Genomic DNA, 15,000 nt, shown 5'->3' with positions numbered 1-15,000 from the left:
CCACATACAAAAGACCTGTTTTCAATTAGATATTCCGAAGACAAGAAATGGAATGTTCTCGAGCATCTACGTCATCACAACACATTGACACGTGGGTGGGGTCGACTGCGTGTTGTCAGTTAGTGTGCCTTGCGTACATTACAGAAGGAAACGAAACCAAGTGAGATCGGAAAATTGTCTGCGTTTATTGCCGATCATTGATATTGTTGAAAGATCTATTATTCAATTAATTAAGTAAGTTGTTGCTGTAAAGTGTGCGCGTTAGTACTTTAGACAATTCATTCTCCCTGAAGCGTTCATGGAAACGAAAGTAACTTACGACAAGACTTTTTTTCAATTCCATCTAAATCTGAAATAACTAAGTGTTAAAATGTTATATTATTTTCTGTGTTTTTATTGGAAAAATGTGGCCTAACCTAAAATCATGTGCCCCAACAAATGATCTTTGGTGTTTCTAACAAAAACACCAGTGCATAAAAGTGAGAAGCTTTGTTCATGTCCGACTTTCAAGCGCCATTTTGAGGCCATTCTTCGATAAAAAATAAAAATATAAAAAATAAAAACAATTCACAAACACGACTTTTTTTGGCAAACACGTTTTATTTCATCAGACAAAGTTGTCATACATCACATGAAACCATCAACTGATTCCAAGGCTTTGTGAGAGCAAGTTTATCTCATTCGGGGCGCGTGTAAATTGTCCCTCGTGTTCCCTCCCGTCGCACGATTTTGACCCATTAAAAAAAAATAAATATATAAACAACACAAAATAACCTTACCTACCTTACATTTTTGCAAAGTTTGAAACTTGCTCTTTTAGAAAATATATGAAACATTTGAAAGAACATACCTTTTGTTGTCTTCACATCCAGTCAAACTACCTCTTTGAAGCAAAAAAACAAAAACAATTCCTATGTCATGGGCTCATCATACACAGTGTCATGATCGACACTTTCATTGTCCGAATCATCACCCAAATCATCGTCCATTTCAAATTAATACGTCTTGTAGCAGAACGATCCGCCATCTTGGAAAAGTCAAAACACGTGGGTCGCACACCGTCAAAAAAATAAACATTATTCCCAACAATTGAAGGGAAGGAACTGTTTACAGTGGATGGTACCACTGTAGACAGGCAGAAGTTTACTTCGGGGGTTGTTTCCCTTGGTCAGCGGGGCCGTTCACACCACTAAAAATTCGTTACATACGTCGGATCGTAACATCCGAGGTGCCGGCAACGCAAAGCACAGCTGTCGAATTAGGAAGTCCGATACAACGCGAATGAGTTATAGACCAGCAAAGTTAGTCACTCACTGATTTTTTAACTGTTACCCAGTATCATGGACGTGCACAAATGGTTCTGAAATTACGACGACGATGACGTGGATGACGACGACAACGATGAAGACGATAACGATAATGATGATGATGATGATGATGATGATGATGATGATGATGATGATGATGATGATGATGATGATGATGATGATGATGATGATGATGATGATGATGACGACGACGTTGACGACGACGACGACGACGATGATGATGATGATGATGATGATGATGATGATGATGATGATGATGATGATGATGATGATGATGGTGTCTGTGCAGACTGTCGCGGTGGAGAAGACTACTGCGGGGCCAACAACACGAAGGGGTGTGTGTACACGCCACGACAATCGGGGTACGCCTGTAGATGTCCCCCGGGACTCGCCGGCACACAGTGCGACAGTGAGTCACGCAACCCCCACACTCAGTTGTAACATTGTCTATTTGTTGCATTCAGATAATACAGTTTTATTGAATTGAATTGAATAGTAAAGATGATACTCGAACATGTCGTCGGCGTATCCCGAATGCAAATGTTACAAAGTGTGCGGTCAGCTGCAGGCAGAATGTGCATTGGGTGTAGTGAGAACGTACAGTATGTATATAATGTGATATCACACTCTTGCTATGCACATGTTGCAGTCGACGTGTGCGCACAGCTGGGGGACAGTGTATGCAGTGTGAACGGACATTGTGTATATAATGTGATATCTCACTGTTGCTATGCAAATGTTGCAGTCGATGTGTGCGCACAGCTTTGGGGCAGTGTATGTAGTGTGAACGGACAGTGTGTATATCATGTGATATCTCACTCTTGCTATGCACATGTTGCAGTCGACGTGTGCGCACAGCTGGGGCGGACAGTGTGTATATGATGTGATATCTTACTGTTGCTATGCAAATGTTGCAGTCGACGTGTCCGCACAGCTTTGGGGCAGTGAATGTAGTGTGAACGGACAGTGTGTATATCATGTGATATCTCACTCTTGCTATGCACATGTTGCAGTCGACGTGTGCGCACAACTGGGGGGCAGTGTATGCAGTGTGAACGGACATTGTGTATATAATGTGATATCTTACTGTTGCTATGCAAATGTTGCAGTCGACGTGTGCGCACAGCTTTGGGGCAGTGTATGTAGTGTGAACGGACAGTGTGTATATCATGTGATATCTCACTCTTGCTATGCACATGTTGCAGTCGACGTGTGCGCACAGCTGGGGTGGACAGTGTGTATATGATGTGATATCTTACTGTTGCTATGCAAATGTTGCAGTCGACGTGTCCGCACAGCTTTGGGGCAGTGAATGTAGTGTGAACGGACAGTGTGTATATCATGTGATATCTCACTCTTGCTATGCACATGTTGCAGTCGACGTGTGCGCACAACTGGGGGGCAGTGTATGCAGTGTGAACGGACAGTGTGTATATAATGTGATATCTTACTGTTGCTATGCAAATGTTGGAGTCGACGTGTGCGCACAGCTTTGGGGCAGTGTATGTAGTGTGAACGGACAGTGTGTATATCATGTGATATCTCACTCTTGCTATGCACATGTTGCAGTCGACGTGTGCGCACAGCTGGGGCGGACAGTGTGTATATGATGTGATATCTTACTGTTGCAATGCAAATGTTGCAGTCGACGTGTCCGCACAGCTTTGGGGCAGTGAATGTAGTGTGAACGGACAGTGTGTATATCATGTGATATCTCACTCTTGCTATGCACATGTTGCAGTCGACGTGTGCGCACAACTGGGGGGCAGTGTATGCAGTGTGAACGGACAGTGTGTATATAATGTGATATCTTACTGTTGCGATGCAAATGTTGCAGTCGACGTGTGCGCACAGCTTTTGGGCAGTGTATGTAGTGTGAACGGACATTGTGTATATAATGTGATATCTCACTCTTGCTATGCACCTGTTGCAGTCGACGTATGCGCACAGGTTGTGGGCAGTGTATGCAGTGTGAACGGACAGTGTGTATATAATGTGATATCTCACTCTTGCTATGCAAATGTTGCAGTCGACGTAAGCGCACAGCTGGGGGGGCAGTGCATGTTGTGTGAACGTACAGTGTGTATATAATGTGATATCTCACTCTTGCTATTCAAATGTTGCAGTCGACGTGTGCGCACAGCTGGGGGGCAGTGTATGCAGTGTGAACGGACAGTGTGTGGGGGACCTGTACAACTTCACGCTGTGCACGTGCAACAACCTCTTTGCTGGACCTTTCTGCGGGGGCCGAGGAACAGCTGGTAATGGCGCTTTTCTACTATTCTTTTATTCAATTTGTGTTGTTTTGTTATTATTGTTTGTATCTGCATTTCTTTTGTGACAGAAGTGTTGATGGTGGGGCGATTTGTTAGGGACTGCAAGAGAAGCTGGGAGTGTATCTGTGTGAGTCTGTGCGCTTCGGGTAGGGCCTATAATTATAGATGTGTCACAGGGACTATAATTATAGATGTGTCACAGGGACTATAATTATAGATGTGTCACAGGGACTATAATTATAGATGTGTCACAGTTGTTTTTGTGTTTCTTTCTTCATTTTTTGGCACGACGACAGAAGGGAATTTTTCTCCCGATGTATGTGTGTGTGTGTATGTGCGTGTGCCACGGTGTGTGTGTGTGTGTCTCTGTGTGTGTGTGTGTGTGTATGTGCGTGTGCCAGTGTGTGTGTGTGTGTGTGTGTATATATGTGTGTGTGTGCGTGTGCCACGGTGTGTGTGTGTGTGTGTGTGTGTGTATGTGCGTGTGCCACGGTGTGTGTGTGTGTGTGTGTGTGTGTGTGTGTGTGTGTGTGTGTGTGTGTGTGTGTGTGTGTATGAATATATGTGTCCCGTCGCGATATAACCTTCGTGGTTGAAAACGACGTTAAACACCAAATAAAGAAAGAAAGAAAGAATATGTGTGTGTGTGTGTGTGTGTGTGTGTGTGTGTGTGTATGTGCGTGTGCGTGCGCGTATGTGTGTGTGTGTGTGTGTGTGGGTGTGTGTGTGTGTGCGTGGGTGTGTGTGTGTGTGTAGCAGCACACTGGTATTGTCATCTTGGTCAATCTTGTGTGCGTGTGCGTGTGCGTTAGTGTGTGTGTGTGTGTGTGTGTGTGTATGTGTATGAATATATGTTTGTGTGTGTGTGTGTGTGTGTGTGTATGTGTGTGTGTGTGTGTGTGTGTGTGTGTGTGTGTGTGTGGCTGCACACTGTTACTGTCATTCAAAGGCGGATCAATTCACTTTGGAGGGGGGGGGTTACAAAATGACTGCGAAGATACAAGTTGACGGCGCCGAAGGCGCCTAAGCCTCTAGGGGGGTCCGGGGGCATGCCCCCCCGGAAATTTTTTTTATCCAAAGAAGCAAAATAGAGCTATCTGGTGCATCCTGAGCCAATAAATTACCTCTTTTTTTGGGGGGTGGGGGGGTTACGTAACCCGTGTAACCCCCCCCAGATCCGCCCTTGGACTCATCTTGGTCAATCTCATGTTCAGTGACACTGTCAGTATAGCACGGCCAACACTAAAAGGAACATTGGGTTGATGTGATGACCTACTTTACAAAACACTGTATGTTCTTGTTTAGATAGGAGTATGCTAAAAGAAACAAATAATACAATTTGACGATTACGATTCTTCTTTTTAAAATAAAGATAAAACATATGAAAATATTCAAATAATTAAAAAATTTAAGAAGATAAAAAAATGTTGTTTACATTTTAACTATTACAATTCTTCTTTTTGAAATAAAGATAAAACATTACATACAAATATTGAAGTAATTAAATATGAAAAAACAAAAAACGTTTATCTTTCAGGGACAGACACGCTGTGTCGGCGTCAGAGCCAGCTTGCCAACACGTTTCTGCAGCATCTGACCGGCGGCGATCAAGTCAGCCAGGATTTCCTCAACGGAAACACCCTACCCCAGCAACTCGGCGCTCTGGGATACCAGCAACTGGAGGTAGGTTGTTGGTTTCTAACGCCCCTTCAATCTGTTGGCTATTCGGGACCGATTGAATTTTGTGTTCTTTCTCAGTTGTCATGGTGGTCTCCGTGTTTGAAACTGTTGACATTTAGATCTAGCGCAGTAAAGTTAAGAATGTTTGTATAACCAAAAACTCATATCTTTTCACACTCGTTCTTTCTCAGATGACTGGTTCCCCATAAATCTCACTTCTTCTTTTTGCTCGACCATGTATATGATCGGAGCGCATACTTCCGTTTGCTTCTGAGATCTTATTTTGTTGTCATATCTCATTGAGATCGCATTTTTTCAGACTTTCCTTTCAGAATGACCGAACGTTTATATGTTGTGAAAGACCCCATTTTTAACAGAAAGCGTTGGCTGAGGTGCCAGGAGGTTGGTCCCGCACAACTCTCACTCACCGTGACAAGTAGGGTATGCGCTGAAATGGCTGCGATCTGCTGGCCGATGTGAATGCGTGATGTATTGTGTACAAAAAATTCCATCTCACACGGCATAAATAAATCCCTGCGCCTTGAATATGTGTGCGATATAAATTGCATAAAATAATGATAAAAAAATAAAAAAAATAAATCCCTGCGCTTAGAACTGTACCCACGGAATACGCGCGATATAAGCCTCATATTGATTGATTGACTCGCTTTTGTTGCACACTCATGTAAATATCTAAAGCGCTTACGCCCCTTTGTTTCTTAGATCTCATTCTGACAGCTGTCTTTGTGTCTTAGATCTCATTCTGACAGCTGTCTTTGTGTCTTAGATCTCATTCTGACAGCTGTCTTTGTGTCTTAGATCTCATTCTGACAGCTGTCTTTGTGTCTTAGATCTCATTCTGACAGCTGTCTTTGTGTCTTAGATCTCATTCTGACAGCTGTCTTTGTGTCTTAGATCTCATTCTGACAGCTGTCTTTGTGTCTTAGATCTTGTTCTGACAGCTGTCTTTGTGTCTTAGATCTTGTTCTGACAGCTGTCTTTGTGTCTTAGATCTTGTTCTGACAGCTGTCTTTGTGTCTTAGATCTTATTCTGACAGCTGTCTTTGTGTCTTGGATCTCATTCTGACAGCTGTCTTTGTGTCTTAGATCTCATTCTGACAGCTGTCTTTGTGTCTTGGATCTTATTCTGACAGCTGTCTTTGTGTCTTGGATCTCATTCTGACAGCTGTCTTTGTGTCTTAGATCTTGTTCTGACAGCTGTCTTTGTGTCTTAGATCTCATTCTGACAGCTGTCTTTGTGTCTTAGATCTCATTCTGACAGCTGTCTTTGTGTCTTAGATCTTGTTCTGACAGCTGTCTTTGTGTCTTAGATCTTGTTCTGACAGCTGTCTTTGTGTCTTAGATCTCATTCTGACAGCTGTCTTTGTGTCTTAGATCTCATTCTGACAGCTGTCTTTGTGTCTTAGATCTTGTTCTGACAGCTGTCTTTGTGTCTTAGATCTCATTCTGACAGCTGTCTTTGTGTCTTAGATCTTGTTCTGACAGCTGTCTTTGTGTCTTAGATCTCATTCTGACAGCTGTCTTTGTGTCTTAGATCTTGTTCTGACAGCTGTCTTTGTGTCTTAGATCTTGTTCTGACAGCTGTCTTTGTGTCTTAGATCTCATTCTGACAGCTGTCTTTGTGTCTTAGATCTTGTTCTGACAGCTGTCTTTGTGTCTTAGATCTCATTCTGACAGCTGTCTTTGTGTCTTGGATCTTATTCTGACAGCTGTCTTTGTGTCTTAGATCTTGTTCTGACAGCTGTCTTTGTGTCTTAGATCTCATTCTGACAGCTGTCTTTGTGTCGTAGATCTTATTCTGACAGCTGTCTTTGTGTCTTAGATCTCATTCTGACAGCTGTCTTTGTGTCTTGGATCTCATTCTGACAGCAGTATTTGTTACTGTGTTTTTAGGTCCCCACGTGTACCGATGGCGGGCAGTACCACCACATGTGTGTCTACAACATCAGCGCGGTATTTGATGGCGGTGTGTGCTACTGCACCAACACCGACGGCACCTTCAACGGCCTCGACTACGACAACGGCCAGTGTGGCTGTGAGTGTTCAACTGGCAAAACCTGTATTGTTTTTCACCAAGACAACATTCAATATAGGTTTGCCGAATCCCTGCGGCCGAGATTGCGCTGACACATTGTCTTGGCTATCCTAATTTGCATAAAACGGATTTTCTTGATTTGTGAGCTTGTTGTCAATCTAAATACAATATTTAATCTTTACAGCTGAAATGTAATCCTATAGTCCGGCCTTGTCAAAGAATGTTTGACCACAGTTTCAACAGATTTGCTTTAAAAAAAAATGCAATCATCAGAATGCTGCCTCCACATTTCCAAAGGTCGAATATGACGTCATCAAAGACATTTCAAGAAAAAAAGTGTGGGGATTTTATTTTTTTGAAATATTTACATGTAAAGTTTTCTTAAGTTTGGCTTTACCAAGATTTTAAGCTGAACATGTTCTTACATACGAGCTAAAATCGGTACGAAATGATTATCAATGTTAGTTGATATAAATGACAGTGACGCTTCCAGCAATACGCTTTAAGTTTGTTATACTGCATTGGCCTGGTCCCTGCAGACATGTCACTGTTTTTCGTCAGGAGAAGATTCTGTGCTTGGAAATGCCATTTAATTTAACATTAATTGTTTTCTGTTTCAGCGCCAAACACCTTTGACCCAGATGGTAAGAAACGAACAAAGGCCCGCACTCACGTTTGCTCAAACGCGCGTACAAACACACACACACACACGCACACATACACACACTAAAACACACACATAGACACACACATACACTAAAACACACACTAACATAAACACTCACACACACTAACACACACACACACATACACATATATATATAGATATACACACACACATACACACATACACACACACTAACACACACACACACACACACACATACATATATATTGTAGGCTGTCTGTGAAGAGTTCTTTCTAGATCTAATTCTTACCCCCTCCCCCCACCTCTTCCATTACCTCTAGTGTGCTCCCTGCTTCCAAAATTCCACGTTGGAATGTAGGCGGTGGAGATACATACAGAGTAAAGGATGATCTCCCTTGCTCATGAAGTAATTTCTATGCATTCTCGCTCTTGACGTCATTCTATATTTAACTTTTCTTTAAAAGTACAAGCGATTGAGTGCACATTTTGGCATTTTTAGCAGCGCTCTCATTATAAATTTATATATATAAACACACACATACACACACACTAACACACACACACATAGATATATATAAACACACACACACACACACACACACACACACACACACAACCGACCCACCCGACCCCGGTCGCTCTCCCTGTCTAAACAACGAGTTGTCTTTGTGTCTTGTTTCCAGTGAAGCCAGGCGTGTGTCCTACAGAGGAAGTGGGTAGTGTCATCATGTCATGCCGAAAAGACCAGGACTGTGACGGAGAGCGGAAGTGCTGTCGCGTCGGGGCAGGCCGACAGTGCAAGGCGCCGCTGACGGGTAGGTCTTTTCAACTAGCTGTCGTCTGCTTCTTTTACCAGTGTGTGTGTGAGAGTGTGGTTTAACTTTCCTTTGGCTTGATGCGGCTTGTCGAGGGTTATATATGTGTGGAGTTTTGGTTTGGATGATTTGCAATTGCTGACGCAGAACAATAATAGGCTGTCAATCCCAAGTTTCGTGTGGTTTTTTTCATTCCTGTCGTTAATGATGGTTGTAGCTCGGGGATTGTTAGCTTTTGTTTAAGTTTCTTTCAGCTGAGGTTGATTAGGAAAACATTTTGGTCTCGGTACCACTACTCTTTCAACACCAGTGCATGGCGCAAGACAAAATCTCTGACTGTCTGTCTGGTCGGCTGGCTGGCTGGCTGGCTGGCTGGCTCTCCCTCTCTCTCTCTCTTCTCCCCTCTCTCTCTCTCTCCCACACATACACACCCACGCACGCACTCACGCAAACATACACACTCGCACGCACGCACGCACGCACGCACACATACGCACGCACGCACACGCGCACGCACGCACACACATAGACACACACGCACGCACGCACGCACTGTGACACGCACTGTGACACGCACACACACACACACACACACACACACACACACGCCAAACTGACATGATGTTATGGAGTTTACTGTAAACTGGCAAAAAAAGGGAAAGGAAAAATCCACAAATGTTTACGTATCAACGTTAACTTTCATTACTTTATTTGCACATAGCCTTATTCACTTGTAAATCTAATATCAGCCCGACTAAAACTCTGTAACCCAAACGCCAAACTATTGGTAGTTAGTCACGTCTTTTAGTTATAACTATCCATCCCCTGGACGACTAACCACCCCCCGCCCCCAGGAATAGCTGGCCCCCTCACCTTCCTCGGACCTCCGGGCCTATCTCGGGTGTCCATACACAAATGTGGGTCGCCAGCAAAACCCCTCGACACTGTAGTTTGATTTGAGAAGCTTGAGGATGACGTCTCGCGATCAACAAAACAATGACACTTCTTCAAAATAGCCGTCAATATTGCCGTCATTTTGCGACATCTACCCAACTTGTGTCATGTAAGGCGAAAGGGGAACGCCAAAGACTGCTTTGGACTTGTTAAACATTGCCCAAATTGTATGAACAGTTTTACAAATTTACCGAAGGAAGCAAATACTATATATAACAACGTCCCCGGAAGCATCACAATAAACATCGATGTTTCTTTGGGGCAATCGAAATGTACAGCTCTAAGTGAACGTCAACCGATATGCATCACTTATGGCACCAGCCTGTATGCAATGTCGGAGCTCACTCTCTGCCACCCTGACATCAGCCATCGTCGAGTCTTGCCCAAAATTGGATTTTTTTTCCAAGTCTTTTTTTCAGCTTTACAATTTTGGAATGTTGCCGGAATTTGAGGAGCATCTCATTTAAGAAGGATGGAGGACGATTGTCAGTAAGTATAGTTGGAATTTCTACTGGTTTCGTTTGCGTCTGAGTGTGACACAGTTTTGCGCGCTCTGCACCCTTTTGTTGATGCACTTACAGGCTGTGTTGTGTGTGGGGAGCAGTAGTTCGTACCGTCAACATTTGTACACAGTCTAACATTGCATCGTTTCTTACTTTAGATAAGTTTTCATCTATCGTCTGATGTTCTGGGGGTGCTGATTTGGCCTGTATGGTCCGCTGGACCCAAAAAGCAACAACTAACTAACTAACTAACTAACTGATGTTCTGGAAATTCCTACTCAAGGTTGTTGTTTTCTTTATGGTTAAATTTCTGCATCTTCAAAGGAACACTAAACAATTATGAATTATGAAACAAAGCTCGTTGGTTTAATTTGTATTCCACTTTCTAGTCTGATTTATATGTACTGTTGTTGTGGTGTGATGCCACATGCAAGTAACTGCAAGACTTATCATCTAGCCTGAAATTTGCTGTACGTTTACTCTCTAGTGTGCCTTCTCTAGTGACCATGCATGCAATCCGAAACAAAATCTGTCTTGCGATTTGCGTGTAAAAGACTCAACAACAACAAAATGAACATCCGCAGAAATCTGTTTTCAGATCAGAGTGTTATAGACCTCGACAAAAATGTATAAACATCCACAGAAATCTGTTTTAAGATCGGATTGCCATAGACCCCACACACAAATAATATATGCACATCTCGCAATGTACTACGTAATAGCTTTGATCGACTGAAATGTCGTAGCTGAAAGCTGCCCTTTTCTAACGTCCCCACGTTTGTGTCCCTTCTTCAGAACCCCCTCGCAGACATGGCTTCAGTGACAGCGACCGCCCGCGTGGCGTCGTCATGACACCGTGGAGACCGGGCCGAAAGACCACGACTGACTTGGAGACCAGTCCACGGGAAACCACCGCACCTGAAAACATGACGCCTGCTGATGAAGCCATCAATCTGTTCAACATTTTGTCTACACTTTTTGGAACAGACGTGGAGAATGACTCGGAGGCGGTTGTCGCTGTTAGTTACCATAAAGCCATAAAATACAATGACGCCATTCTCAACAATGACGCCATAAACTACAATGACGTCATAAACTACAATGACGCCATGAACTCCCCAGTTGCTTCTTTCGCCTTGCAAGACCAAGACGCCGTCCCGGACACCGAGACGCGCTATGGCCACCCTGTATGGCGACACAAGAGAAGTATAGACCCAAGTTGGATGCGAGGCGCCCCGCTCTTGAGTGCCCCCTCCAACGGGCCTGCTAGAAAACGCAGAGAGTTGAAGGGTATGGCAAGACCAAAATCATTCACGCCGAATAGCCCAGGTAGACCAAGTGTTGGTGCCAAGGGCAAGCCCCAGGGAAGACCGACATTGCCAAACTTGCCAGGTATGCCAGATTTCCCAGGAATGCCAAACTTTGGTGGAAATGATGACAAGAAAAAGCCCGAACAACCAGGTAGACCTACAATGGAACAGAGACCAGGCAGACAAGGCAGACCAACAATGCCGGAAATAGCAGGTAGACCAAACGTTGGGGGAAACGATGACAAGAAAAAACCCGAACAATCAGGTAGATCTACAATGCCACAGAGACCGGGCAGACAAGGCAGACCAACAATGCCGGAAATAGCAGGTAGACCAAACGTTGGGGGAAACGATGACAAGAAAAAGCCCGAACAACCAGATAGACCAACAATGCCAAACTTTCCAGGAATGCCAAACTTTGGTGGAAATGATAACAAGAAAAAGCCCGAACAACCTGGTAGACCTACAATGCCACAGAGACCAGGCAGACAAGGCAGACCAACAATGCCGGAAATACCAGGTAGACCAAACGTTGGGGGAAACGATGACAAGAAAAAGCCCGAACAACCCGGAAGACCAGTGAGACCAGGAATGCCCGAGAGACCCGAGAGACCAGGCCAGCCGAACGGGGTGAACAAAGATGATAAAGACAAACCGCCGCCAACACGGCCAGGTCAACCTAACACAAACCCCAACAGACCAGGGGGTAGACCAGTACCAGGCAATAGACCTGGCGGCAATAGACCAACAGGGAATAGACCTCGCCCCAACACCAATAATGGCACGAACCCTGTTAGACCTGTTAGACCAGGAGGAAATAGACCTGGCGCCAACAGACCCGGACAGAATAGACCAGGTGCAAATAGACCTGGCGCAAACAGACCCGGACAGAATAGACCAGGTGCAAATAGACCTGGTACAAACAAACCCGGACAAAATAGACCAGGTGCAAATAGACCTGCCCAAAACAGACCCGGACAGAATAGACCAGGTGCAAATAGACCTGGCGCAAACAGACCCGGACAGAATAGACCAGGTGCAAATAGACCTGGTGCAAACAAACCCGGACAAAATAGACCAGGTGCAAATAGACCTGCCCAAAACAGACCCGGACAGAATAGACCAGGTGCAAATAGACCTGGCGCAAACAGACCCGGGCAGAATAAGCCAGGTGGAAATAGACCTGCCCAAAACAGACCCGGACAGAATAGACCTGGCGCAAACAGACCTGGGCAGAATAGACCAGGTGCAAATAGACCTACCCAAAACAGACCCGGGCAGAATAGACCAGGTGCAAATAGACCTGGAGGTAACAGACCGAGACCAAACCGACCCAAGACGACAACAGCCGCACCAACCACAAACGCAACAACTCCCGTTCCCAGAAACACCAATACCAGCATTCCCCAGACTAACCAGACATTGCCTCAGGGCAACGGTTCTGACAGTCACAACCACACGGGTGGAGGGACGATGCGCAACACCACGCAGACGCCTGACCTCAACGTGACTGACAACACTCACACCGTGCACAACGCGTCGTCTCACTCCAGCAACCACACCATCAACGGCAGCTCTAGCTACTGGCCGAGCTACAACGACACTATTTATAACGGCTCCGCTGACTTGTCAAAGCAAAACGGCACTGCTTACAACGGTTCCAACTACTGGCCGCACCACAATGGTTCTACAAGCTACAACGGTTCGCTGTATGACGGTACGGGAAACGAAACTGAAGGCTGGATGAAATCCAACCACACCATCCACAATGGAACTCATGGTGAATACAATTCTAGCCACTCGGAGAGTCACAACGGAACGACGCACAACGCAACGACTAACGTCACTTTGGGTAATGACGTCACCACTCCGGACCCCGAACCGACCTTCAGCATGTTTAGTCACAACGGGACGGTGGTCACCACAGCCAAGTCCGGCAACACCACCACCAAAACCATGACCACCACTTTCGGCAGCACCGCCATCAAGTCCAACACCACGACCAGCGGCTCCGGCGCCAACGTCACCACCATCGTCACCACCACGCTGACGTCAGGCAACGTCAGCAGCGTCATCAGGACGGTGTCGTCAGGCAACGTGACCATGACGACCATCACCGTGGGCAACCAGACGGTGAAGATCTCCAGCCAGGGGGGCGTTGTGCCGGAGCTTGTGAGCAGTGACGAGAATAGACGGAGGAAGAGATCCACGGTGGAGAAAGAAGACGCCTACGTGTCGCTGGCGCGGTACATGGCACTCGCGCGTACACTGCAGGACGGAATGGAAGAAGATCGCGACATCTGATTAAATGTTGCATTCGCCGAAAGCGGCGTATGGCTGCCTAAATGGTGGGGTACAACCGGCCATACACGGTAAACCCAACACACACAAAGCACACGAGTGTACGTGGGATTTTCGGCTCATGAACGCAGAAGAAGATGAAATGTTGCAAGAAAGCATGCAGAGTTGCAACCGCGTGCTTGGAATAATTCACACCAAAAGCTTCAAGCAGAAGGGTGGGAGTTTTAAAGGACTATTTTTGAACAGTTGCAGGTTGTAAAACAATTTCAAAAGAAAAATACGTTACAGGAAATAGGCACAGTGTTTACCAACGACAAGTACAACAATTACAAGATCTTGAAATGGAACTTGAAAGAGTAACACCAAAAAAGCGTTGCAACCCGAAGGGGAATAAAAAAACAAACATGTTTTTGGATTGTTCGTTTGGCCAAAACGTAGCGTCAGTGACGACCTGAACTTTGATCACTGTGTACTTTTTTTATCATTGGGAAAGAAATATATATTCAGATTTATTTGTTTTTGTGTTAATGTGTATAATTGTGTATAGTTTCGTTTGCATGGGATTAATGCTCGCTCTTTTTACTTTTGTTACGTTTGCAACTTTGAATTATCTTTGACTAGAAACTCTCTTTTATTGTCAGTGTTCACCTTGTATCATTGTGACCAACTGATTGATGGATAGAATCATTGAATCATGTGATTGATGGAATTATTAAATCATGTCATTGTACAACGTGAACAAACAGCCGTTACTGGATTGAGGACGCACCACCCGGACCAGACTTTTTGAAAGGGATACAGATTTTTAACTAAATTTAAAGAACGGACTGGAAAAGAACCTGAGTTTTAAAGAGACTTCTACATGTTTTCGCTATGTAACTGTTTACGCCTTAACCCCTCCACTGCCACAGTATAACAGCATTATCCGAACGATCTATGGGAAAGAAATGTGGTTACCTCCCATTTAGTTTTCAGAAATGTCCTGAAATGTTGTTGACAGAAATCCCACGTATGAGATACGGTTATGGGCGTAGGACAAACCGAAAATCACCACGTATTACATACGGGGTGGGCAGTGAAGGGGTTAAACGTGAAGAGTTTTTACAGAGCAGGCCGAGAACGAAACAA

General features: G+C 44.7%; 1 protein-coding gene across 1 annotated transcript in view; it reads left to right on the top strand.

The window, feature by feature from the left end:
- Positions 1-15,000, top strand: part of LOC138948355 (uncharacterized) — a 164,192-nt gene that overhangs the window by 62,561 nt on the left and 86,631 nt on the right. Inside the window, exons 16-21 of the mRNA XM_070319884.1 lie at positions 1,618-1,737; positions 3,455-3,589; positions 5,142-5,287; positions 7,199-7,340; positions 7,961-7,984; positions 8,673-8,804. Coding sequence (XP_070175985.1) covers positions 1,618-1,737; positions 3,455-3,589; positions 5,142-5,287; positions 7,199-7,340; positions 7,961-7,984; positions 8,673-8,804 — 699 coding nt within the window. The remainder of the gene's footprint in view (positions 1-1,617; positions 1,738-3,454; positions 3,590-5,141; positions 5,288-7,198; positions 7,341-7,960; positions 7,985-8,672; positions 8,805-15,000) is intronic.

The sequence above is a fragment of the Littorina saxatilis genome, linkage group LG15, assembly GCF_037325665.1.
Source record: "Littorina saxatilis isolate snail1 linkage group LG15, US_GU_Lsax_2.0, whole genome shotgun sequence".
In the NCBI taxonomy this organism is placed as follows: Eukaryota; Metazoa; Mollusca; class Gastropoda; order Littorinimorpha; family Littorinidae; genus Littorina; species Littorina saxatilis.
Note: the sequence above shows the minus strand (reverse complement) of the source record. Positions and strands in the feature narration are given on the sequence as shown.